Source organism: Clupea harengus, chromosome 26, assembly GCF_900700415.2.
Source record: "Clupea harengus chromosome 26, Ch_v2.0.2, whole genome shotgun sequence".
Lineage (NCBI taxonomy): Eukaryota > Metazoa > Chordata > Actinopteri > Clupeiformes > Clupeidae > Clupea > Clupea harengus.
In genome coordinates this window covers 5,301,425-5,328,128 of record NC_045177.1, presented here as the reverse complement: position 1 = coordinate 5,328,128, position 26,704 = coordinate 5,301,425, and the positions used below count along the sequence as shown (strand labels likewise).

At 47.5% G+C, this 26,704-nt stretch overlaps 3 protein-coding genes across 7 annotated transcripts in view; 1 reads left to right on the top strand and 2 right to left on the bottom strand.

The window, feature by feature from the left end:
• The first annotated feature begins 638 nt into the window (after nucleotides 1-638).
• Nucleotides 639-4,024, top strand: mcrip2 (MAPK regulated corepressor interacting protein 2). Its single transcript, XM_012823689.3, has 5 exons — nucleotides 639-1,282; nucleotides 1,595-1,664; nucleotides 2,429-2,562; nucleotides 3,116-3,220; nucleotides 3,523-4,024. The coding sequence occupies exons 1-5, from the start codon at nucleotides 1,228-1,230 to the stop codon at nucleotides 3,591-3,593; spliced, it is 435 nt and encodes a 144-aa protein (XP_012679143.2). The 5' UTR covers nucleotides 639-1,227; the 3' UTR covers nucleotides 3,594-4,024.
• Nucleotides 4,025-4,540: 516 nt separating this feature from the next.
• Nucleotides 4,541-20,669, bottom strand: slx4 (SLX4 structure-specific endonuclease subunit homolog (S. cerevisiae)). The gene is made up of 13 exons (XM_031563476.2): nucleotides 18,853-20,669; nucleotides 18,178-18,367; nucleotides 17,761-17,976; nucleotides 17,198-17,439; nucleotides 16,588-16,937; nucleotides 15,276-15,489; nucleotides 14,789-14,871; nucleotides 14,260-14,406; nucleotides 13,377-13,546; nucleotides 9,232-12,350; nucleotides 8,832-8,925; nucleotides 7,599-7,910; nucleotides 4,541-5,488 (listed from the first exon to the last, which is right to left on the bottom strand). Exons 1-13 carry the CDS (start codon nucleotides 19,334-19,336, stop codon nucleotides 5,086-5,088), a joined length of 6,024 nt encoding a protein of 2,007 aa, XP_031419336.1. The 5' UTR covers nucleotides 19,337-20,669; the 3' UTR covers nucleotides 4,541-5,085.
• A 144-nt stretch (nucleotides 20,670-20,813) lies between these two features.
• Nucleotides 20,814-26,704, bottom strand: part of crebbpa (CREB binding protein a) — a 55,196-nt gene continuing 49,305 nt past the window's right edge. For all 5 annotated transcript variants that reach the window (XM_031564115.2, XM_031564116.2, XM_031564119.2 and 2 more), the window contains 4 exons: nucleotides 26,247-26,414; nucleotides 25,508-25,669; nucleotides 24,944-25,225; nucleotides 20,814-24,421 (listed from right to left, as the gene is read on the bottom strand). In XM_031564115.2, the coding sequence (XP_031419975.1) occupies nucleotides 22,112-24,421; nucleotides 24,944-25,225; nucleotides 25,508-25,669; nucleotides 26,247-26,414 (2,922 nt within the window). In that variant the 3' untranslated portion in view covers nucleotides 20,814-22,111. The remainder of the gene's footprint in view (nucleotides 24,422-24,943; nucleotides 25,226-25,507; nucleotides 25,670-26,246; nucleotides 26,415-26,704) is intronic.

Below are 26,704 nucleotides of genomic sequence, written 5' to 3'. Positions count from 1 at the left end.
ACTGCAATATTTAGGGTCATGTACTTCAAAACGATTTTTAGACAGTTTAAAATCAGTAAAGACTGAAGACATGGTTATGTTGTGTCTCCCCCTAGTGGTATTTTTTAATAACACAGTTTACCTTTTATGGACGTTCCTAAACTACATCCGTCTTGAAAATACTTCATGCATGGAGTACACCACTGTTTTCATGTCTCACCCGTTCACCCGGTTTCCCAGCATCTTCGTTTCACCCTTTCTATTCATAAAACAACGTCATTGTTATAACCACTTCTCGTTTATAGGGAAGGCTTTTAGCTCATCGACTGTAGACGAGAGGTGTGTTTCTTTCTATATATAAATATATATGTATGTTTACCTGCCTGTCAGAGTCTGAGGAGGACAGAATAGACATAGTTTACCAAGAGTTTTGCCGACCAGCAGTGCTACAAAGGATTCTAGAGAATAAGTTGCCATATTATAAGCCCTGGAAGAGAACATTTAGCAGAATAGTTTCTTAAAATGTACCTGGGCCTAATTGCACATTGAAGGCCTACTGTAAGCCAATTGACGCAAACTATTCGTGCTGAAATATATGGAGGGCTAAGCTTGGTCACAAGGTTAAGTATTTGAAGAATTGCCGCTCTGAATTGTTTATTTCTTCTAGTTGCGTTATTGGTTTCATATATTTTTGTATGGGTTGGATTTTTTTCGCTTGCTTGGGTGGCCAAACACAACTTGGCATCAACTTGTGACATCACTACGGATTTGATGTGGGGTGAGGGCTTCCTGGCTGTTTTCTCACCTGTGTGTAGTGGTGTCACCATTTGACAGTCTTCAGAGCAAAATTTACAATCAAAAGGACACTGTAAAGACCCGTTATAAGAGCAGTCATTCACACACAGCGCGTCTTTGATGTTTTCGCCTCAGCTTGTCAGACAGTGTATGGTGTAAACCAGGCGGCGCTTCAAGCAAGCACTCATATCCAGCCTACTGTGACAACTGCTTCTTAAGTTAGAAAACAGCAAGCGAGCTGACGTATCAGTAACAAGTAATTAAAGGTAACAACCTGAACAGATTCCTTATCCAGAGACCCACGGGATTCGTGGATATTGCTGTAATTGGGAGATGCGCTGCAAATTCAGCGTTATTTTGTAACGCGTCAGTGAGTCAAACTGGATATCTCGCTCTGTTGGACACTGCTGCTGTCTAGTGATACTTTGAAGTTCTGGGGGAGCTTGCCTGCACATGATGTACACAATAACAAGAGGTCCAAGCAAACTTGTTACACAACGGAGAACAGGTGAGATGTTAACTTACAAAAGAAACAGGCCTACATTTGGGTAAGGTGGCCAAGTTAATGGCGTTGTTAAAGTGGCATCAAATAACAAATCGTCGATTCAGGCGGTAGCCGGGATAACACTTAAATCAGTTCTTTATTATTCTATCAATACATTTAGCATTAGCTCGGGCCGCAACCATTTTGTTGATATTCGTCACCCTTCGTGAAATAATGTCATCACTTTAATATTAACGTTATAGCTACCTTAGCTAACGTTACTCAACGAAAACAGCTGCCTTGAATTTCACCGATACCGTTTCATTCTGTTATAAGGTCCTACGCAGCAGATCGAGAGCCAAACAACAGACTTGAAACAGAAACAGAACCACTGGTTTACAACAAAGTAAGTAGTACTGCATCAATTACCGAACTAATACACAAGTGTGCTGACAATATATTTTTTCGTCAGGTGGTGTAGCCGCTAGCTAGCTAACGAAGCTAACTTTGTGACTTGTGAAGAATCATGCGCACGTGTGTTAATACGGGACGTACACACTTGATAACGTAACGTGGTAAACGTGTTACCTGAACTGATAAGTAGCTGACGTTAGATGGGAATGAATGTATTGGCTTCTTTGATTGCCCATCACCTTTGCGCGTTTGAGAAGCAACGTTAGGTTTTGGGGTATCCGTAACGCTGAGTGTCCTTTCAAGGTTAACCCCATGCGCACATGATGGCTGAGAGCTAGAATGTAGTCAGCTAGATTTAAAAGTGACAGAGAAAGTTGAAAGGGTGCTTAATATGCTGATTAAGCAATTTTTTTTTTTTTTTTACTTTGACTGACTATAATTTTTACTTCGCCAGGCTATATAATAGCTGTACCGTACAAAATTTACTGGGATAACTGCTGGGTTTAGTATTTGTCCCCGTGTGGGTAATTGTTTTGATAATGACCTAACAAACGTAATATGACAGTTGACAAATTATTAACCTTGATTGATAAACTTCTTGCTCCTTAACATTAGAGTATAACGTAGTCAGCATAGCAAAAATCAGTTGCCTTAGGTGCGCATAGCAACTTTTAAGGTGGTAATGGCTGTTTGACGAAGGCATTTATCAAGTAATACCTTTTAATGTATCTAATTCTGCCACATGCACACTTCCAGCGGTCCTGCTCCAAAGATTGTTTTCCACCGAGTAAACGGACAGAGGTACCACAAGCCTTCCGTCCCAAAAGCTGTCCCATTTGAAGAAGGCTTCACGCCTGCACATGAAGAGAATGTTAAATTTGTCTTTGAAGGTACGTGCTCCATTAAATCGACCAGTCTCGTAGTTTTTTGCTTTAGATTGTTTATTTTCAGAGGGATTTTAAAACAAACGATTAACATCACGACCTCAATCTGTTGTTATTTAAGTCCAAGGGAAGCTTTATCAACACAGCATGTTTTTATTGGGAGGATTATTGTGCCCCTTTAAATTGTGTGTGGAAAACTGTCAGAGCTGTGAATGACTGAAGTGTTAAGTCAAAATTCAAAAATCACATTATCCTGCCTCAAAAGTATTTATATGCAGACAGCAATTTGTTATGTAAAATATCTTATTTTTTTGCTTTCAAAATGAACAAAAAGCAAAAGGTTTTACACGATGAAGATAGATCTAACACTGAATAATATTCATCTCCATAGTCATGGATAACCGAGGCACAAAGGTGTTGAGCTGGGCTACGATGTCTAACCTTTTTTGTCATCTCGGTTTGGCTTTATGTCCTGGCTGTTGTGTTGTTTTCACCAAAACATCATAAAACAGAGAACCTGTTCTCTAAGGAACTGAATGCATGTTTGGGGTCTTTACAGCCTGGAGGGAGGTGGAGAAGAGTGTGGGAGACGGTGGCCCCCAGGCGGAGAGCAGCCGAGGGCCTGTGCAGTATGCAGAGAGGACCCCGAACCCAGCCATGAAAAGTGAGTCATGTAGTCATCTAGTCAGGATCAATGTGCTGGCTTTTGTGTGAAGGCAACCCAGCCATATCAAACCCAGTGAGTCATATCTCAACCACTGCACCCGACTTGATTATCTGTGGAACACCATTGAGCATTATGTGTAAAACTATACCCATGTTGCCAAGTACTGTAAATAGTTTATGATCAGACGTGTGCATGTGTTTGTTTGTGAATTCTCCTTACAAAGTATCGGCTTACCAACTGCAGGCCAGTAGTTTTCTCCCTTTAACCCCGCGTATGCCGTCGTCTTCTCCCTCATGTAGACTTTGTGCCCATTGACCTGGAGGAGTGGTGGGCTCAGCATTTCATGGCCAACATTGGCAACCCGTCATGACGGAGCACCGGCAAAGGAGGAAGTGAAGCGAGACCCCCCGGGGAACCTGGCTGGGAGCGGCGGTCTGGAGACGGGCCTGAAGGGAGCTCAATAAACAGGAACTGGGAAACCCCCGAGACACTGGGAGAAACTCTGGCCAGAGCTGTGTGAGTGAAGGCCTTGGAGCTCCTGCCCCCACCACCACCACCACCACCCCTCAGACTGACCTTGTCCGGCGGGGCCAGTCAGTGCGCTGTCAGGGGATTATCCGGTTTGACCTTCACCATCGCCCTGTTTTCTATTTATTTTTTCTTGCTGAGATCTCATTGCCCAAGCTGTGTGCCAGATTCAAATTAAATTGGCTTGTCTTGGCATACAAAAATGCGGAAAATGGGAGAGGAATAAAAAAAAAAAAAAGTTGAAGTTAAAAGCGGTGTGGTCGTACATTTGTGATTTGAATTACACGTGTGACATATGCGTGTTATTTTTTTTCCCACTTCCACGCTCTCCTGCGATTTTTAGTGATTTATTAACGTACCCTAGGGGGTGATAAATGTACCAGCCTGGTAAACAGTTAATGCTCCACTCCTCTCATCCAGACTGGGATGAATCATCAACAGTTTGTTTCCACCTCTGAAGCCGACTGGGGTCGTGCCTGTGCCTTTTTTCTGTTTTGCACCAGTCTTGATTAAAACTTCCTCAGATTGACCACAGCTTTTCATGAAGCACAGTGGAACTAAACCCACTGTAAGTTTGTTTCCAGGCAGTAAAGTGATGAGCACAGCTATATGTAATATCAAAGTTTTACTAACATCACAGCAATTTAATTAAACACATATCTCACAGTCACTTTGAAATGTATTTAGGTAGTTTCTCCTCTTACTATAGAAATGCAATACTCACCTTAATTGTACCACATGTGGATCAAAGGCTGATCGTGACATGCAGGAAGAGACTCGGCAACAAAGTACTGAAATTTCTTTCTTTTAATCTCATAATGATCATATTCATATTAACAATTCTTAAAATAATCTTTACGTATCTGACATTTCATAAAATAAGCTACATAAAAGACATGTACATGAGATACATAAAAGACAATCAGTGCACAGAACAGTCTGGTCTCTTCTCTCCTGAATTCTCTTGAAATGCCACTCCGCCAGATCAGTCAGAGTCAATTCCTGAAAAGTTGAGTTGTGTTTCCAAAAAGCGTTGCTGAGCAACTACCATAGTTAAATGAGAGAGACTATAATTTTGCGCACTCTGTCTCCACGGTTACCACAGGGGTTCGTTTACAACGCTTTCTGGAAACCGGATCACATTCCAGATCAGATGGCTGCCTCAAACAGGTCAGAGTTGGTGCATTAAACAGCACAGCACAGCAGTCATGATGACACGGCACAGCTATGCACTCTCAAAGCCATCCATTGTGCAACAACATGAGACATCAACTTGCCCACACCTCTTTCCATCTCTCTTCTGTGTTTCCCCTCCTCTCCTTATCGTACACGGCTCAATCTGGGCCTTTGGCTCTTCCACCCCTCTTCCCCCTCCCCTTCCCCCTCACACCTCCCTCGGTCGCAGCTCCTGCACCCTTGGCCACCTTCTTCTTCCTCTTCCTGGGGGGGGCCTTCTGGCCCGGCTTGGCCGTGGTGAAGGTGATGCACTGGGCGTCCAGGAAGTCCAGCAGCTTGGCGGCGCCCAGGCGGATGCCGGCGGCCTTGAGGCGCTCCTGCAGCCGGGAGAGCACCAGGGGCTGGTACTGCAGCACCCGTCCGTGCAGCTCCGGGTCGGACAGGATGAAGCGGCGCACGGCCTGGATCTTGTCGGCGTGCCGATTCACCGCCTGCGAGGCCGTCACCAGGCCTTCGTTGTCCGAGGAGTCGCTGTCGCTCAGAAGGAGCTCAGGGTTGGACCTGTGGTAGGGGGGAGCGAGTGTTAGGAAGCTGGCGTGACTGATCGCTTTGTGCTGACTGAGGGCAAAGGTCAGAGGGATGTATGACAAACTGTAGACGCAGGAACATATGATACTGAACCATTGAATACACACACACACACACTTATGAACACAAGACGTACAAACACACACATTGCTGAGCACACGCATCCACATACCTCTGGAACACAGGAGTGTGATTCAGAATATATATATATATATATATATATATATATATATATATATACACACACACACACACACACACACACACACACACACACACACACACACACACACACCGGTATATACACACACACACACACACACACACACACACACACACACACACACATGTATACATACAGTAGCATGCAAAAGTTTGGGCAAAATGTCTGTTACTATGAATAAGTGAGTAGAAGAACTGACCGCCAAAAGTCCTAAAGTTAAAGATGAAACATTCTTTTCAACATTTTAAGCAAGATTAGTGTATTATTATTAGATTAGATTAGTGTATTCTTTTAGTTTTGTACAATTCACAATGAAAACAATGAAAGAGTGCCATGCACCCCAAGAGATTTAAGCTCTCGGATAACTTTTTCCAAGGTCTCAGACCTTAATTAGCCTGATATGGCTATGGCTTGTTCACAATCACCGTTAGGAAAGGCCAGGTGATGCAGATTTCAAAGCTTTAAAAATACTCTGACTCATCAAACCTTGTCCCAAGAACTAGCAGCCAGGGTCTCAAGTAAGCAGCAGCCTAGTCTGATCTGAACATTAAAATAATTGCTGCCCATAAAGCAGGAGAAGGCTAAAAGAAGACTGGTTTACTTAGTTTGGAAAGTAATTAAGAAATATCAGTTAACAGGAATGGTGGCAGTCAAGTTGAGGTCTGGAAGACCAAGAAAACCTTCCAAGAGCTAATAGGATTGTGAGAAAGGCAGGTCAAAATCCCTGTTTGACTACAAAAGACCTTCAGGAAGATCTAGCAAACTCTGGAGTGGTGATGATGGTGCACAGTTCTGCTGTGCAGCGACACCTGCACAAATATGACCTTCATGGAAGTCATCAGAAGAAAATCTTTCCAGCGTCCTCTCCACGAAATTCAGCGTCAGAAAGGAACGTCTAAACAAACCTGATGGATTTTTGGAAACGAGTCCTGTGGACTGATGAAGTTCTAATAGAACTTTTTTTTGGCAAAGGTATGTTTAGAGAAAGTAGGGTGCAGAATTTCTTGGAATGAACACTTCTGCTACTGTGAAGCACAGGGGTGGATCATCAGTCATGCTTTGAGCTTATGTTGCAGCCATTGGCACAGGGAACATTTCACTGGTAGAGGGAAGAATGGATCCAATTAAATAAAGGAAAATTCTGGAAGCAAACGTCAGCTTGAGATGAAAAGAGGACGGCTTCTACAAGGTTTTTGCCATGGCCCTCACGGTCCCCTGAACTAAACATCCTCGTAAATCTGCGGACAGCCGTCCACAAGAGAGCAGTGGATGTAAAATGGCCCAAGAATCTCGTAGAACTAGAAGCCTTTTACAAGGAAGAATGGGTGAATATTTCCCCAAGCAAGAATGAAAAAGACTAAGCTGGCTATAAAAAGTGTTTACAAGCTGTGATGCCCGAGTACTGAGCATGCAGGGAGCCCAACATTTTGCTTTGGGCCCTTTTCCCTTTTTCTGTTATTGTGAAACTCTGAAAGATGGAAATAAAAAAGTAATCTTGCTTAAAGTATTAAAGAAATGTGTCATCCTTAACTTCACGCCTTTTGGAAATCAGGTCATCTTCTACTTGCTTAGCTATTGCGCTCGCACACACACACACACAGACACAGACACAGACACACACGCACACAGACACACACACACACACACACACACACAGACACAGACACACACACACAGACACACACACAGACACACACACACACACACACACACACTTGCCTCCGAGCCTAAACATGCATATAAGTCTGGACACAACCGCCCACGGTTGTGGGAAAAAAATGCACCCTGCTTTTATAAAGACATCAGCAGCCATGTTTCACAACATGCACATTTCTTGGCACACACACAGCAGAAGCTGACCTCTCAGAGTCCTGGCTCCCATCTGTGGAAGAAGTGTTGGAGCTCTGAGAGAGAGACAAGGGCTCCTGGGCATCCTGGCTGGGCTGCACTTTCCTGAAGGAGACAGCAGGGGGCGCCCTGGGTTCCTTGAAGTTGAGTGACTGGGCACAGGAGCGGGCTGGAGGGGAGACGGGTCGAGGTCTGTGGCCACGCGCTGGGGCCTCCTCCTCCTCCTCCTCCTCAGACTCCGACGTCTCCAGCTGGTGGGTGTACTGGTGGATCTCCTTCAGCTTCTGCACCATCTGCCGCTTGGGTAAGGGGCGCACACCAAACCTGGAGACACCACAACATTATATATCTCATTCAAATGTCCAAGTCCGGTTATATATATAACATTATAACATTATATATCTCATTCAAATGTCCAAGTCCAGTTGACAGTTCACACCAAACCTGAATACATCAGAACATTATGTATCAAATTCAAATGTCCAAGTCTGGTTGAATGTATCCAGTTTTATCATTTAGAAGAATGTGTATTATAATTACAATTCTAGAGCTGAATTCACTCTATACCTCAAAAGGTCCTCACCAGAAAATAGGATGCACTCAGACATGGTGCATGTTTGTTGATGTAGAAAAGGCTCTATCAGAAATGAATTAGTTTATATGCGAGTCATAACCAAACAATGTCTCACTGTTAAGCTGTCCAGGAGGAACTGGTTTAAAAATAATTGCAATCATCTGATCCACCTTCATGAGACAGACTGTAACTTCACATGCTTTCAATTCATGCCTAGGATCTGTAAATGCATAGTTAAAATTAACTCTGAAAGATTGTATGGGTATTACATTAAGGAACTGTCAAAGAGAAATATAATGCATTCTGTGAGCTGGGTTTCAAGATAAAACTAAATCATGACTTAAGGGCTCTCTTACATACTGGAGGCATATTTTATGCTGAGCCTGTTGAACCCTGAAGCCTGTTACCTGTTGAACTCTGAAGCCTGTTACCTGTTGAACTGTGAAGCCTGTTACCTGTTGAACTGTGAAGCCTGTTACCTGTTGAACTGTGAAGCCTGTTACCTGTTGAACTCTGAAGCCTGTTACCTGTTGAACTCTGAAGCCTGTTACCTGTTGAACTCTGAAGCCTGTTACCTGTTGAACTGTGAAGCCTGTTACCTGTTGAACTGTGAAGCCTGTTACCTGTTGAACTGTGAAGCCTGTTACCTGTTGAACTGTGAAGCCTGTTACCTGTTGAGTTTGTTCTTGAGGTCTGGCGTGTCCATGTCTGAGTAACTGGGCATGGGGGTGATGGGCACCAATGGGCCGGCCTTCTTAGATACCACTGCAGAGGCAAGAACGGAACCATGAGGACCAATCAAATCACTTTAAAATACCACTACATCTCCATACACTAAAAAAAAAAGTATAGTATATAGTATTAGTATATAGTATAGTATTTATTCACCACCTACTCAAAACTCAGCACTGCGAGACAGTAAAGTGTGCTACAACCAGCATCTCACAAGATTGTTTACATCATGCATTGCATATAGCCCTCTGAGTCAAGATGGGTATGTGAAGAAGACATCAGCTGTTATTTGTTACGGTCACTAAACTGTATGGCTAAATAACAAAACCAACAAATCACCTGGAGTCCTCAGCTGAGCCACCCTCTTCGCCGGGGCAACAGCGCCCAGCAGCCTCTGAGAGAGAGGAGGAGCATCTCCTCTCTCTTCTGCCTCCTCGTCCTCCTCCCAGCTGTCCCACAGCTTAGGGTCCAGGACACTAGTGCCGGGCTGGGGCTCTGGTGAAACAGCAGGAGGCGTCCTGAGAGCAGGGACCGGTTGAGGTAGGAGGCCCTGGGCTGGGGGGGAGGGGGGCGATGCCTGAGCTCTGAGGGGAGCGGTGGGGCTGAGGCTGGTGTTCTCACTGCTCTCCAGGCGTAGGCTGAAACGAGGGTTCTGGAGACTGTTCCTGCAGTCCCCAAAACCCCAGGAGTCATTAAAGGCCATTGGGGGTTCATCAAAGGCCATTGGAGGTTCATCAGAGGCCATTGGAGGGTCATCAAAGGCCATTGGAGGTTCATCATAAGCCATAGGAGGCTCATCATAAGCCATAGGAGGCTCATCAAATGGCATTGGTGGTTCGTTGTAGTGGCTGAAGCTGTGCTGAGGCGATGACTCATCTTGGTCCTCTGCCTCTACTGTCCCCATCACTTTGATCTCTGCGTCGCTGTCTTCCTCTACCCTGTTCATATCCACCTTTTCTGTATCAGATGTAAAACCATGCCAGTTTTTGGATACCTTTTCAGTTCTTTCAGAGCTACTTGGGTTACTCCCTTCCCTGGAATCCTTCCGCCGGCTAGTGGACTTGCTCGTGTGTGCCTCCTGCTGATCTCTGGAGGGGCTGTCTTCCCGGAGATGGGGACGCCCCAGTCTGCCGCTCCTCTCTGGGCTGCCGTCGGATGGCACACTGCCTCTAGGTGCAATCCCACTATCCAGGAAATGCCGGTTCTTCTCCACTTGGCACAAGAAAGGGGAGTCAGAGAGGACATAAGAACTCATGGGAGACTCCAAGCCGGAGTGCAGAGGGGTGCTACTAGCAGGCTGGGGGAACCTCTTGGAGGACGGTTTGTCCACTGAGGCTCCTCTGTGAGAATCACAAGGGGTGAGGTCAGCAGCTGAACTGAGGCGTCTAGGGAGGGAGCTTGGAGGTAGGAAGACTGGAGAATCATCTCCGATGACCTCTGGCCTGCTCTTCTGAAGCTTAGTTTGGGTCTGGTGAGAGGTAGCGGGTTTCTGATTGGACATCGAGCCTTCCGAGGCAGACTGCCCCTTACAGGAGCTGCTATTTGAAAGAGCTTTAGAATGTCCAAGAGCTGAGGTGGAAGACGATGATGACTGTGGTGACGAAGACCCAGTGAAGAGACGAGTGCGACGTATACTGCTTTTGGTCTGGGTGGAGCCGTCCCGTGACCTGCTGGAAATCTGTGGAGTTGATGGGACCAGCCAAGACACCTCTGCTGAGCCATCCAGCAAGCTTTGGTCTCCAGGAGAATCTCTAGCACAGGCGTTCCCAGAGGCTGGGGGGAGGGATTGGGCCATAGCAGTGGTGTCTGAGGCTGTAGAGTGAGAAGCACATGAATCTTTAATGGGTTGTGCTGTTCTGCTGGAGGAGAGGGAGTGTTGGTCTTTTGCTACATCCTTTATGCAGGTATAGCCTGGGGAGTCTTCTGGGAGAACAAGGGGAGACTGGGGGCACATGGGCTGTGGTGGAGACGGAGAAAGACACGTTGGGGAGTCGTTGCTCGAGTCAGACAGCACTATAAGCTCAACCTCTGTGGAGCTCTGGCTTCCGTGACTGGCTCGACCCTGACTCTCTGAAGGCAGTGCCTCCACTCGGCCGCATTGTGTCACTCTCAGTTCTGGGGATACCCTATGCCTTTGACTCCCACGTGAAATTGTCAGTTCAGGGGATAGCCTATGCCTTTGACCTCCAAGTGAAATTGTCAGTTCTGGGGATAACCTATGCCTTTGACCTCCAAGTGAAATTGTCAGTTCTGGGGATAGCCTATGCATTTGACTCCCACGTGAAATTGTCAGTTCTGGGGATACCCTATGCATTTGACTCCCACGTGAAATTGTCAGTTCTGGGGATACCCTATGCCTTTGACCTCCACGTGAAATTGTCAGTTCTGGGGATACCCTATGCCTTTGACTCCCACGTGAAATTGTCAGTTCTGGGGATAGCCCAGGCACAGGGAGAGAGGGTTGAAAGGTAGGTGCAGGAGGACTGATGGAAAGGTCGATGACCTGTGTTGAGCTCAGCCTTGACTTTGACTGGTGCTGGGGGGCTGGGGGTTCAGCATATTCCCCCCATGACTGTGAGAAGAGGTGGTTATAGCTGTCGTCCATGTTGGCGTCTGCATGTGGCTCAGGTTCCAGATGCTGTTCAACATCTTGGTCGTCCTTCTCTGGTACACTCCCATGGGTATCCATGGCAGCACTGGAGTCATCTGGGTGATGAGAACTGGAACCATCTGGGTGATGAGAACTGGAACCATCTGGGAGATGAGAACTGGAACCATCTGGGTGATGAGAACTGGAACCATCTGGGTGATGAGAACTGGAACCATCTGGGAGATGAGAACTGGAACCATCTGTGTGATGACAGTTTGTGAGACAGTCACCTGTTCCAGCAGGAGTCTCTTCTTGCATTGATCTACCAACTCCTCTCTCACCTCCCTCACTCTCTTCCTCTACTCCTCTCTCACCTCCTTCACTCTCTTCCTCTGCTCCTCTCTCACTAGTTTTCTCTTCCTCCATTTCAAAGCATCTCCTGACATCTTCCTCTGCTTCCTCTTCTTCCTTCTCCTCTTCTTCCAGGCTCTCTGTCTCAGGCCTCAGGGGCGACTCAGCGCCCCTCCTCTGCGTAGCTGCAAACTCATAGATCTCCTCCAGCTCCTCCTCATCCACATGCTCTTCACCTCCATTCTCCTCTCCTTCACTCCCCTGCTCCTCCATCCTGATGCCCTGCTCCCGGTCAGCCCTTCCGTCGCCTTGTCCTTCCTCTTCCTCCCCCTCATCCTCTGAGCTCCACATGGAGCGAAGGAGCTCCAGGAAGTGCTGCTGAGCCTGAGTACCGTCCTGCTCCTCCTGCCCCTCCCCGGGCTCCTGTGCTGGGGCATCTCCCCAGGCCTCGCTCCCGTCTCGCTCCGGCCCTCGGAGATACAGCTGGCACTCCTGTGACAGCTCCGGAAGGTCAAACCTGAGACGAGATGCAACACATCCATGTTCACACACCTGACCTTTAACCAATCATAATATAAAAGAGGCTCAAAGTGAAGGCTTATGCCTCTTGGACGTTAATTGAACACAAGAGCTCAGGTGATGGGCTTGTTGGAACATGAAGAAAGTTTGTTTTCAGAAATTAACTTGCTTATTGTGCCTTTTACTTACCCGCTATCTACCTGCTTAAGATAAGTTAACCTGTCAGAACCTGTCAGACGAGTGACTGACTGACTGACTGACTGACTGACTGACACTAGAACTATGAGCGGTCACTGACCTGGGTTAGCAGGTGTGTTTGTGGTGCCAAAACTGAAATACTTACAGCTAAACAAATGTGTCTTACTATCCCTACTCCTACTACAACAGCCACGACTAAGCATGTCTGTAGTCATCACAGACCTGAAGACAGGTATATCTATAGTCATCATAGACCTGAAGGATATCTATAGTCATCAAAGACCTGAAGACAGGCATATCTATAGTCATCAAAGACCTGAAGACAGGCATATCTATAGTCATCAAAGACCTGAAGACAGGTATAGCTATAGTCATCATAGACCTGAAGGATATCTATAGTCATCAAAGACCTGAAGACAGGCTTATCTATAGTCATCAAAGACCTGAAGACAGGTATAGCTATAGTCATCATAGACCTGAAGACAGGTATAGCTATAGTCATCATAGACCTGAAGGATATCTATAGTCATCAAAGACCTGAAGACAGGCTTATCTATAGTCATCAAAGACCTGAAGACAGGCATATCTATAGTCATCAAAGACCTGAAGGATATCTATAGTCATCAAAGACCTGAAGACAGGCTTATCTATAGTCATCAAAGACCTGAAGGATATCTATAGTCATCATAGACCTGAAGACAGGCATATCTATAGTCATCAAAGACCTGAAGACAGGTATAGCTATAGTCATCATAGACCTGAAGGATATCTATAGTCATCAAAGACCTGAAGACAGGCATATCTATAGACATGATCTCAGACGGACCTGGATGCCAGGTCCTGGACGTGTGGTGCCAGGCAGGGTGTGAGCGGGCAGTGAGTGGAGTAGAGGAACTGGAGCAGGGCGAGCACGGCACCAGCGGGCACCTCCCCCAGCAGCACTCTCTGGGCAGCGGGCACCCCCTCCTCCTGCACGCCAAAGCCACTGGCATGTATCTGCCAACAAAACATTCAGAAACGTTCAACACATCCATCATAAAGATTGATGATGATATCCAAGATTGATGAAGATATCCAAGCCAAATGGCCAACTATTCATGAAATACTTGGAATGAAATAAGCAATTTCAGGTCCAAATAAGTAATTAAAAATGTTGGTAATTAGTGGAATTAACATCATTTTGTGCTGTGATATTACACACCACCATTAATTCAGTAAAAACGAGTTTAGCAGACATTGTTTCTACATGGGTACAACAATAGCCTAAAGTATATAACATTTGAGATTCTTTTGGAGACTCATGTTTCCGATGTAAGCCAATTCCCCAAACATGCACGGTCACAGATAGTATTGTCAATAAGTTGACGTTTACGCTATTGTCCTGCAGTAATTCAGTAAAAATTAGTTTCATAGACAAAACTCTATACATTATCTCTACATGAGTACAACAATATTTGCTAATAAAAACAAAACACAGCTTGGTAAAGCTTGGTTTCCTGTTCATCACACTGTCCAATAATTAATATTTGCTTCAGTGTAGTGTTCTGGGGGAATGATGTGGTAAGAGAACATGTCTGGGGACTGATTGAAATAGAAGTCTGGTATCGGATTCAAACCAGTATTACAATTTTAACAGTAGACCCTCCTAATGTTTACTATAATACCATGTAGCTCCCCTTGATGCCTTCACTGCATGCAGCTGCACTTACCTGCTCAGCCAGCAGGGGGCAGCGGGCATACAGCATGAAGGAATGGGCGAAGAGGACTTCACCGCTGTCCACCTGCAGTTGCACATCACTCAGCTGTGGGTTGTTCACCATGGAGCCCAGGTCTGAGGCCAGCCTGCTCAGAGAGGACTACACCCATTGCACGGACGCACACACACACACACACACACACACACACACACACACACACACACACACACACACACACACACACACACACGACACACACAAAGAGAAACACACAGACATAAACAAGTGGACGCACACATTCACAAAACCACACAAACGTACATTTTGCAACCTTTGTTTCCACAGCCTCACACACACACACACACACACATTTATTTACATAGTAAATCTTAGCCTGAAGACACTGTGAGCTGAGTTCAGCACTGAGCCAGAAATCCCAATGACTCCCTCAGCTACTCTGGGATCATGGTTGGTGCCACTTCACTTCAGACAATTCAGGCTACACATGGATGGGACTAAAGATCATGAGAGGGTTACTCACCAAGCTGTTGGGCTTTAACCTTTCTTCAGAGTCTGTGTTGGTGAGGGGACTCTGCTGCTCTGGGACAACTGCAGAGGATCTGCCTGTGGGACCAGAAAAGAGACATCCAGATTGCAGAACTGCTCTAGCGAATACATGCAGTTAGGTGCGGTCTTAAAAGGTAGAGCCAAATGCAATGTGCTGCTATCATGAGATTACTTGCAACCCATGAGAGATTTACTTCTGGGTGCGACCCGTTGAAGGTAGAGTCTGCAATAATGGCGAAAAGCTGTTGATGTTTAAGGCTTAACAGCCAATGTGCCTGAAGCAACATGTTGATTGCCTGGAATTGTTTGTTTCCCATTTCCAGGTCCAGGACTGAGGTTTTCCGTACCGCAAGGAGCAATTAGCAGAATTTGACAAAGAGCGTAGTGTGGTGAATCTCAGACTGCACCATTAAGTGTGTTTGAGTGTAACCCAACCCTGTAGGATAGTAGAGGCCGCTTACCCATGTCTGGATCACCAGCCAGGTACAAGCCCTTCCCTCCCAGCTCCAGCAGGTCCTGCACCGCCTGGCTGGGCAGCACCGAGGTCGGGGTGGAGGGGGCAGGTGAAGGGGAGCGGGGCTGGGCCTGGGAGGCGGGGTCAGCAGAAGGAGGCCGAGAGGAGGGGGCTGGCTGGGCCGTCGATGGAGGGGTCATGGTGGAGGGTGACTGGTCCCTCTGTGAGGAGGAGATGGAAGAGAAGAGACTCTGATAAAGATAATGAGGTTGGAAGTGAGAGTGTGTGTGTGCGGGTGTGATGATGACTGATATGAACGACTCAAATGACTTGCCCTGCTTGAGGATCCAACATGCATTTGTGTACACACACACATATATATATATATGAGTGCATGTGTGCTTGTGTCTGAGTGCATCTACCGTAATTTCCGGACTATTGAGCGCACCTGAATATAAGCCTCACGCACTAAATTTTTTTAAAATAATTATTTTTAACATAAATAAGCCGCACATGTCTATAAGCCGCAGGTGCCTACCGCAACATTGAAACAAATTAACTTTACACAGGCTAAAATGAATATCAAAACTAATACAATAGTTAGTTTTGCCAGTTAGATAAGTGCACTGCTGCTTTAAGAGCACACAGTCGCAAGAGTCAATCAGAAGCTAGAACGTTAGATTGAAGACAGACGCTAGTTTGAAACCAGTGAGCTAAAGAACTTGAAGACTGGATTTGTATTGTTGTAAACTTTTATTTTATTTTCTAAAGTGTTTTGAGTTGTGTTCTGTCTACGCTGGTAGACTGTGGTTATTTTGACATTAGTTAAGTTATTGAGAGATACTGAGAAATCGCGTGGAGCTAAGCATCCATGCGGCTGCATCCATGCTAGCATCCTAGCTCCACAAAGCCACCGTAAACACAAAGCCACCGTATACAGTCACAGGTATCATAATCCATAAATTAGCCGCATCGTTGTTTAAGCCGCGAGGTTCAAAGCGTGGGAAAAAAGTAGCGGCTTATAGTCCGGAAAATACGGTAAGTATGTTTTAGCCTCCGTCATCATAGGACATTCATATATATACCTGAAAATGGATTTACCTTTACATTGGCGAACATATTCTCATTTGTGTGTGCATACTGTACAACTCTGTTATAATTAATATATTGTATAATCTATAATATATTAGAGATAATATCGTTGTGTGCATTATACACTATTTTCACTTTTCATGCTCTTCATTTTTAAATGTGTTTTGTAAGTTGTTCGGCTATAAGCATCTGCCAAATACCTAAACCTTATCTTCACATGTGCATACCTGTGGGCTGGCATAGGGCTGAATGAAGGCACTGAGCTCAGGAGTGTAGAACTCTGCGGTGGCATGGCCATAACCAGCGGGCAGGGCGCTCTTGTGCCACAGCGGGGCGGGCGGGCGGGAGGCGGAGGTCCCTCCCTTCCCTGTTCCCCTGCAGGAGACGCGTGGGAGCGGCAGCAGGGCGCTGGGGGGCAGGGTGGGGGTGGGAGGAGGGGAGGGGGTGCGGGAGCGCAGCAGCATGAGGGAGACGCGCTCCTGGAGGCGCCGCAGCGCCTCCTCTGGGTCCTGCCTGAGGAGCAGCGGAGGAGGACCCGTGGGGGCTCCCTTCCTCCGTCTCTTCCCTTTGCCAGCACCTGGAGGAGACGAGGAGGAGGGACATGGCAAACGTTTATAATACATGCTGAGAGATACTGATAACACTGGAAAAATGGGGCTTTAAACTAATTCACTAGTCAAATTACACCTGTCTATTACACCTGAACGTGGGCATGGGTGAGAGAGCAGGTTTCCCCTTATCTCTCACAACAATGTTGATGTTGGGTAACAACTGTGTTTAGTCATTAAAAATCAAACCAATTGGCATCCATCATTTTCTGCACATTTCGGCAGTCACCTGCTGCTGGCTTCCGATGCAAGGCTGAGCCGAGAGACATCTGAAGTTCAGCTCCTTTAACCTCCAGGACCTCAATGGCTTTTGCTCTCCCCTTCTCTACTTCCTGATCCAGCAGAGAGCGGGAGAGGGCCAGAGCCACCATGGTGTCCTCATCCACAGGCTGGGCCTTCTTCTTGGGCTTCTTCCTGGCAGGCTGGTTGGGATCCGAGGGGCTTCTCCTCTTGGGACCTCCAGTTTGGGCACTGGGATATCAAAGACAAACTGTAGTGACTAATTCTTCTTCTTGACTAGTGACTTAACAATCTGTAGTGACTCATTCTTCTTGACTAGTGACTCAACAATCTGTAGTCACTAATTCTTCTTCTTGACTAGTTCGCAAAATTGTCACTTGTATATTGTGATCTCCAAATGAATGGTAATTATTGGCAACACTGCTGATCATGAAAATGTACTATGCAGCGAAGGTTTTTGGCCTTCTTCCTTCACAAATATAAACCCTGCTGTAGTTTACACTGAACCTACTGCAGTGCTTTTGTATCATTTCACATAGACGGTTGACTCACGATTGGCCAGCTGTGCTGTCACTCACAGCCTCACTGGCCTGTCTGTGCAGGGCTTGCAAAAGGGCCGCTGGAGGCACCCCCATGTCGGCTGAGCAGCGCTTGAGATGGGTGGAGCGACTTTTGAGCGACTTGAAGCCCTTCCCACAGATGGGGCACTCAGGGACCACAGGGCGAGACGGGGCTGGGGCCTCCTGGCCCTCTGTCTGATCCAGACACCTGGTCACAGGAGGGCAATGATCTACAGTTACTTCCTCCAAAATCACTCAGTTATGTTCTCCTCTAATTCAAATATAACCATAACTCGCCCCACTGTAAAGCCTTTGTTTATATGGACCTGTGTCCGGACAAAAAGGAAAGATAAAGAGGCAAGAAAGTGTGTCCACTATTTGGCTAAATTAGATGTGTTGTTGTCCAGACCTGTTGATATGTTGTGTACGGAGCTGGGGGCTCATGGCTGACAGGTCCCTGAAGCAGAGCTGGCAGAAGAACAGGCCTCCCTGGTCCACGTCCACCACCCTCCCCTGGGCCTGAGCCTGTGTCTCAGCCTCAAACTCATGGTCGAGCTCCTGCTGCAGACGGAGAGCCAGTCTCTCATCCGGCGACAGCTCTGAGGACAGACGAGGACACACACACACACACACACACACACACACACACACACACACACACACACACACACACACACATATATATATAGACAAGACACAGACCAGGATCAGCACCAAAAACTGCCTTTTGCTAGATTTCTTGGGCTTAGCCATTGTGGGCAGCAGCATATACTTATCAACAACATATTGCTTATCATTACAGTTCCACTGTGACTTTGAAGTTTGGTGGGAAAGACAGAGCAGTTGAATGCATCGGCAACTACTTTGGTTTAGACTGGATTTTAGCTGACTAAACTGGCATATGAATAGGTGGACAGATCAATGTTTGTTACCTGATGAAGAGCTGTTATTTTACCCTTACATGTGTTGACTATATGTTAACCACATATTGAGTTAAGTTATTTCTAATAATACAAACTAATCACACGTTTGGTTGAGCTTCAATGCAGTAAGGAGATCATAAAACAGAGATAGAGAATCATACCTTTGTTTTGTAATGGTGATGAGGGAGGTCGAACACATTCTGGCTCTGCCGATGTACTGGGGATGCTGTCAGCGTGCTGGAGCTGCTGTGGGTCCACACGTTTAAACCGTTGCATCCGACTCAACACCTTTTCCTTTGCACTCTTTCTTTCCTGGGTTGTCGCCAGCTGGGTCACTGCCGGTGTCTCGGTTCCATTCTCAGTAAACTGTGAAACACTGACAGTTTGTAGCACTGCCCGAGGATCAGTTTTCTGTTTTCCCGAAGGCTCTGATGAATCACCTTTCTTAGTCGTTTTCTTTGGCTGGTTGTTTGATTTTTTGTTTCGTTTTGGTAAAGACAGGGCAGAGCTGCTTTGTTTACACTGAGTTTCACCATCTCCACCACCAGTTTTCTTCTCCTCTACATTCTCAACTGCTTTCTTCCGGACTCTCCTTTTTAGAAGCCGGGAGCAGAGGTCCGAAAAGTCAAGGTCCGAGTCCTCCATCACTTTGTTACCCTACGCGGCATTGCCGTGCTAGCTATTTTGCACAGGCCATTGAGACAAACGTTGTACGTGAAAGGCAACGTCCTTTCCAATAATCTTATCCAGACCGACAAAAGCCCCTTCACTTTTTCCAATGCAAAAACATAAGATAATCACCTAACATTGCTTAGCTAGGTAACCTGGGTATGCTAACAGCCTAGCTATACTAGCGAGCTATCATATCCAACCATCAACATGAGACAGTAACGTTATGCTAAGTAGCTCACGTTAGCTATGATAACTACTTAAATTGCACTTACTTCACACACACTCAGACAGTCTTTGCTTTGGAATATGTAACTAAAAAGTTTCCCGTCCCTGGCACGCAATATGCTGAATGATTGAGACATTTGTCTGTTATGTGAGTAGACATAACTGACGTTAGCTTGTCAGCTGTAACGTAGCTAGCTATGATACTGTTGCTGGCGTCAAGCTGTTATGTTATTAGCCAGCTATCTAGCCCTGTTAAAGATATAATGGCTTCATTCTAGTTATTTTATTTACCAGTACTTGACAAACTATTGCTTCTTTCACCCCAAGACTGACTATGGCCCCTGTATGATCAAGACCATTATAATAATGATAAACAGCAGGCTCAGACGCTAACCGATTAATTTGAAAACTCACTGGGAACCGCTCTTCTGCGTTATTTCCTGTGATGTAAAGGTCTCGGTCTGCTTGCGAAAGCATCATGTGACGGTACTCAGAAACATTTAGGCAACACAGAATGCGAAATTGTGCATTTTAGGGTTTGTAGTTCAGACGTACTTGTTTTTCACCAGAAAATACGTTTTCATCTACAGTATGTATAGAATGTTGGCACATTTAGACGTAAATGAGAAACCATATCTAATGGCACTTCGTTCTATTCACTACTGTCTGTGAACTCATGCCGCGCAAGCTATACCATCAACACAAGACGTTGATGACAATCCGCTGTTGACCATTTTAGACGCCTAAAATAAAGTATCGTGTTGTCACTGAACATTTTTATGTTGGCAAAACATCTCTAGCTTCAGAACAGAAGAGTGTGGTAAAACGGCCACGAATGCAAACTAATGCAGACATATACATCTTCGCATAGGAGTACCATTTGAGTTCCCAGCAAGCCAGAGTATCTGGGGCACTATGGGGATGTTTTATCACGACCTAGAATTGCATGAAGAAATACCAACTTGTGAGTATAACACAAACGTAAGCTCATACTCGCCCAAGCACAGACATTGCATACAAAGTCAACTAACGATTCAATCAGCTCAAGTCTCAATTATACTCAAACTTCAATGACCACACACACACTAGCTTCCATAGCATCTCATCGTCAATAGGTATTTCAATACACACCAGAGTACCATACGTCAGTTCAATCCAACCTCACGCAAACGTTCAACATCTCATCCGTCACATAAACCACAACAAATCAAAGCGAATCTAGACCTTTTTTTTCTGTTGCACACAGTTTATTTAACAATATGGTATATAAGTAAGAAATGAGTTTTTAACCAGTTTATACAGTGATTTCGTTCTCTCTTCCTTATATTTATAGTATTTTGCTTGATAACTTGCATGATTTACATTAAGAGGAAAAAGTAGAGTCCCCAGTTCAAGTTTCTTTTTTCGTGAGAGGAATGAGGGTCGACGACAGAACGACTCTGTTCGACACAAAACACTCGAACAGTGACCACCTCCTTCCCATCCCACTCGGCTAAAGGACCCACCTTCCCCCATCTTTTTTTTTTTTTATACTCATATATTCTGTATGACAAAAGATTTTAAGGACACAAATCTTATATGACAATGCACAACTTTCTACACCTGCAGGCCAGAAAACTCTGTAGTTGGGTGCCAGAAGCGAGATGTTCCATCTTTACATCCTCTTCAAGGTTCTTTCTGACGGTTTGACGGTTTTTCTGTGTATCCATGTGAATGTGTGTGCAGGTACGTCTCTCTCGGTGTGTGTGTGTGTGTGTACGCATACATGCTTGTGTGTATGCCCAGTTCTTATTGGTTACAAACAACGAGTTCTCCTCAAATGGACTTCACGACGGGGAGTGGAAGAGGCCCCTCCCAGAAAAATGAAAACGCATGTCTGTAAAAATAGTACAACACGAGAATACAATCGCCAGGTATGCGAGCGAGAGAACAGAGGAAAACCTGGCCCAAAATTCCTCCGACCAATTATTTTACAGTCTCTCAACGACAATGACAACAAACAAACGAAAAAAATCATTGAAGTATTCCAAAAGGTACAAAATAAAAAGTATGAATAATATAATGAAGTTTTTGTAAATTTTCTTAAAAAAGAAAAAAGGCATGAAACCATACCATAAAAACAAACGAAATGAAAAAAAAAAAATTTAAACAAAAACATAACGACCAAGAATATGGTCAAAATCAAAATATATATTCTTTGTCATTTTTAAATTTTCATTTAAACAGCATTTTTTTTTTCAAATCCCTTGACATATAGGAAATATCATTCTCTTGTATTTTTTTTCAATAGGAAACATCAACATTTCCCAAGCACTGTTTTTTTTATTTATTAATTTTTCCAACTTGTTTTGTTTTTCTCCATACATTTCTTGAAACTTTTTACATGTCAGTACAAAAAGCTCGTCCAAGGAAAACAAAAAAACAATTGCGCCCACCACCCCTTCTAGAAAAAGGAGGAGGGGAGACTTGAGTGGGCTGGTTTTGTGGGTTCTTGAAAGGAAAAACCATCTCCCAAAAATTGCGCTACAAGCCCTCCACAAACTTCTCCAGCGTGTCTCCCGTGGTGTCTCCTACCATGCCCAAGTCACTAGTGAGAGCGTTACGGTTGGGCGTGTTGAGCTGCGGCAGCATGGCGCTCTGTTCCGCGGCTCCCAGGTGTCCTTGCTCCAGTGAGCCAGGCATGGGCGCCGCCAGGCCTGGGTGGGGCGAGCCGGAGTGGGGGGCGGTGTGCTGGGGTGAGGGCTGCGGCTGGATTTGTGCTGGCGACGGGCTGGAATGTGGCGGCGGCTGCTGCTGCTGGGAGGGCGGGCGCGGGGACTGCACAGGCGCTGGCGAACGCACCTGGTTGCCCAGCGCGTTCGCCAGCGGCTGGCCGGCCAGGAGGTGGGCGGCTGCCTGCGGGCTCATGGAGCCAGGCTGGGCCGGAGAGCCCATCTGGGGCTTCAGAACGGCTGCTGCCGCCTGCTGCTGCTGCTGCTGGAGAAGCCGCTGGTGCAGGAGGTTCTGCGTGGCGTCCATGCCCAGGCCGGGCTGGCCCATCTGGGTCATGGGTGGCAGCTGACCCATGGGCCCCGCAGCTCCTGCTTGCATAGCCAGCTGCTGCTGCTGTTGTTGCTGTTGCTGCTGCTGCATGCGGAGCTGGGAGTAGGTGGCTGGTGTGCCCTGGGCCTGGGGGAACTGTCCATGGGCCTGGGGTATCACACCCTGCTGTAGCTGCTGCTGCTGCTGTTGTTGTTGTTGTTGCTGCTGCGCCCGTAAGAGCTGCCGCCGGTACATCTCCTGGGGGTTGGTATTGTGTCCGGGGTTCATCAGCTGACCTTGGGGACCCAGTGCGGCCATACCCTGGGCTGGGGGCTGCCCGGGCTGCTGGGGCGCCATGACGGGCCTCTGCACCGCCACTCCGCCCTGCATGGCTGCTTGCATAGCCTGCATGGCTGGCTGCGCCCCGTGCATGCCCTGCTGCTGCTGTTGCTGCTGCTGCTGCTGACTGGCGTTGTACTTGAGTGTGCGCTGCTTGATGAAGGCCGCCATGAGCTGCGGGTTGGACTTGAGGATGTTAAGCACCTGCTGCTGCTGCTGCGGCGAGCTGGGCGACTTGAGCGTGCGCAGCAGGTCCTGCAGGGCGTTGGGTGCGATGGCACCCGGCCGTTGTGGAGGGCCCTGGAGCCTCTGGGCCACCATCATGCGTGTCTGCTGCTGCGGCATCATGGCCCTCTGCATGGGCATACCTGGCTGGGGCTGCTGCTGCGGCAGGCCACCTTGCTGTTGCGGGACTGCCTGCATGGCTGCCTGGGGCCCTCCTGGTCCCCACTGGCCAGCCTGCATGGGCTGCATGACCTGGGGTCGCGGGCCCCCGACGATCTGCATGGGCGGCTGCATGGGCCCCGGCATCCGTGGCTGCGGCTGCTGCTGCTGCTGTGGCTGTGGCGGCCGCTGGTGGAGTGGCAGGCCGTTGATGTTCATGCGGAAGCCCGGGATCTGCTGCTGCTGCGCCTGGGCCACCATCTCGATGTGGCGTGCGATTTCCACGGCGGCCGCAAGCGGGTGCTGCTGTGGCTGCTTCTGCTGCTGCTGGACTTGCTGGGGCTGCTGCTGGGCAGCCTGCGGCACAGGCGACTGCTGCTGGTGCAGCGGTGAGGCCTGCGGCCCTGGCTTGCCCTGGGAAGAGGGTGCCTGCGGGAGGCCATTGCGGGGCTGGGCGCCAGGGTAGGCGGGAGACATAACACCGGCGGCGTTGGGTGTTGCACCGGGCTGGTTGGGCAGCTGCTGCGGGGTCTGCGGTGTCTGGGGTTGCGGATGTGGCGGCGTGTGCATGCCAGGGGCGGTGGCGGCGGCTGCAGCGACCACCGAGGTGGGCGGTGAAGGCAGTGGCTGCGTCATGCGGCCCTGCATGGTGGCCATACGCCGGCGCATCATCTGCGCCTGCTGGAGGCGGTGCTGCAGCTGCTGCTGCCGCAGCTTGTGCTTGATGTTCAGGCAGAAGGGCACGGGGCACTTGTTCTCCTGACAGTGCTTGGCGTGGTAGCAGCAGAGCGCGATGAGCTGTTTGCACACCGGGCAGCCGCCGTTGGTCTTGCGCTTGCAGCCCTTGGTGTGCTGCACCACGCGCTTCATCTTCTGGCACGAGGGCAGCGAGCAGTTGGCGTTGCGGCACTGGCAGGCGTGCACCAGCGACTGGATGCAGCGCTGGATGCTCAGACGCCTGCTCTCCTGCGGGCTCTTGGAGGCCTCGCCGCTCCCGCTGTTGCTGTCGTCGTCCAGACCCAGGCCCCATTTAACCATCTGGTGCTCATGGCCTTTAGTGTTGTAGCAGTTGATGCACAGGTCATAGTCCTGTAGGGAAAAGTACAATAAAAAATACCAAAGGAATCAGTTAGGGTTTGCAAATTACAGCTTCATTCAGCATGTTGTTCAGTAGCTTTGTTAATCCCCACGTAATGCTGAGTGACAAGGGCCATTAAATATTAGGTTCCTCCATCTGCCATGCATCTGTGAGATGGCTCTGGGACAATTAGCAGTCTACAAGCATCGCCCTCCTCCAATCCTGTTCGATGTGCATTTCACTTGGTCCCTCTTGGTCTGTACGTGTGTGCACTCAACATGCTGATGTCTATCTTACATGTCTTTTATTATAGAGCAAAGACATGTTCATCGATAGCAGTGTTATGTACATGTACACATGCAAATGGAAATATCCACATAAATATGCATACTTCTATTCCACAATTACATTCTATTCCTTCAGTCTTTAAGGGAACATGGGCTGAGTACAGGCGGCATCCATTAGCACCAAGTGTGTGTGTGTGTGTGTGTGTGTGTGTGTGTGTGTGTGTGTGTGTGTGTTTCCTCTCTTACCTCGCAGACTTTGCAGTGCCAGCGCGTCTCCACGTGGTGCTTGCACTCGTTGCAGGTGTAGACGAAGCGGTCCTGGCCCTGGTTGTGCAGCTCCACCAGCATGCACATGGTGCTCCACTTGCAGCGCCGCAGCGAGGAGAACTCCCAGTGCTTGTCGCGCGCCAGCGTCAGGAAGGCGTCGCGCCCGTCCATCAGGTCGCAGGTCAGCATGGGGTCCGGGTCCATGATGGGCGGCAGCGTGTTCACCATGGGGCCAGAGTGCAGGGCGATCACAAAGAACACCTGGGAGAGGAGGAAGAGGAGCGTAATTAAAATCATCATACGACGAAGATGACCAAGTGTGAGCAAACCGTATTTCTTCAGCCCCGGAATAAAAATGCCGTCAGCTAAGCGATCATTAACAAATGCAATCTGGTTTCATAATGCACGTTGTTTCTATCTGAACACAACACAATCTTACATGTACAGTCAATACCATCAATACGGACCACCTTTGCCACAGTAGCTACTGAAGAATGCTATTGGTCATCTACAGGAAGAAGATCTAAAGTACAGTGTACTCGCCTCTTTGTGCTTCTCCAAGCTGGCGTAAAGCTTCTGGGACAGGTCATTGGCTACATTCGGCATCCCAGGCTTCTTCTTGTTGGCTCGGCTGATGCTGCTCTTGTTTTTGTTGGTTTTTTTGTTGTTCTTCTTCTTGGCGTTTTTGCTGTCCACGGGCGCGCCCTGAGAGGGGTGGAGAGAGACGAGGAGAGGCAGAGGAGAAGAGAGAGAACAGAGGAGAAGAGAGAGAACAGACAGAGAAGAGAGAAGAAGAGAGCAGAGGAGAAGACAGAGCAGAGGAGAAGAGAGAGCAGAGGAGAAGAGAGAGAACAGACAGAGAAGAGAGAAGAAGAGAGCAGAGGAGAAGACAGAGCAGAGGAGAAGAGAGAGCAGAGCTCTTTAAATATTTATAGCGACCAAATCACAGGCGGCGGATAAAGACTGCTAAACCTGCTGTTGGACACCAACATGGTTTCCCCCAGAGCGGGTGAAGTTCAGCTTCTATTACAGAAAGCGCCACCATGTTTACACTTCACATGTACACTCACCCAGCTCAACACACTGTACACAGTCAAACACAAACGGCTCAGCTAATGTGCTGGCTAGGCACACACTTTTTAGGTCTACGCAGTGCTGTGCTGTGCTGTGCTGTGCTGTGCTGTGCTGTGCTGTGCTGTGCTGTGCTGTGCTGTGCTGTGCTGTGCTGTGCTGTGCTGTGCTGTGCTGTGCTGTGCTGAGCTGTGCTGACTGCAGGCCTCACCTCTGGGGCCTCGCAGGAGGCCGTGTTCTCCTCCTTCTTGCGCTCCTCCTCTTCCTGCTCCAGCTCCTTGATGCTCTCCTCCAGCACGTTGGGCCAGAAGTCGCCCTCGAAGTAGGACAGCTCGTTGGCGCTGCTCAGCCGGTCCTCCGTGGCCTGCTTGAAGATGTCCTGTGGACCCGGCAGAAAGGTTGTGGGTTAAGGAAAAACTCAGAAGCTAAAATATAAAGTAGCCCATCTGTTTCTTGTGAGGAGAGGCTTGGAATGAAAACCAAAAAGGTCATGACATTATAAATCAGTGTTCACAGCTTTGATCTCAGCATCATTCAATCACTTTAGATTCTTGAATTCTCATTAACTGCAGTAGAGTCAGAGGTCAGACAAGATGATGTAATGATAAAAGGCAACTGGGATTTGAGCCCATGACCTCCAGGCTACTGAGATCATGCTTTAATCACTTG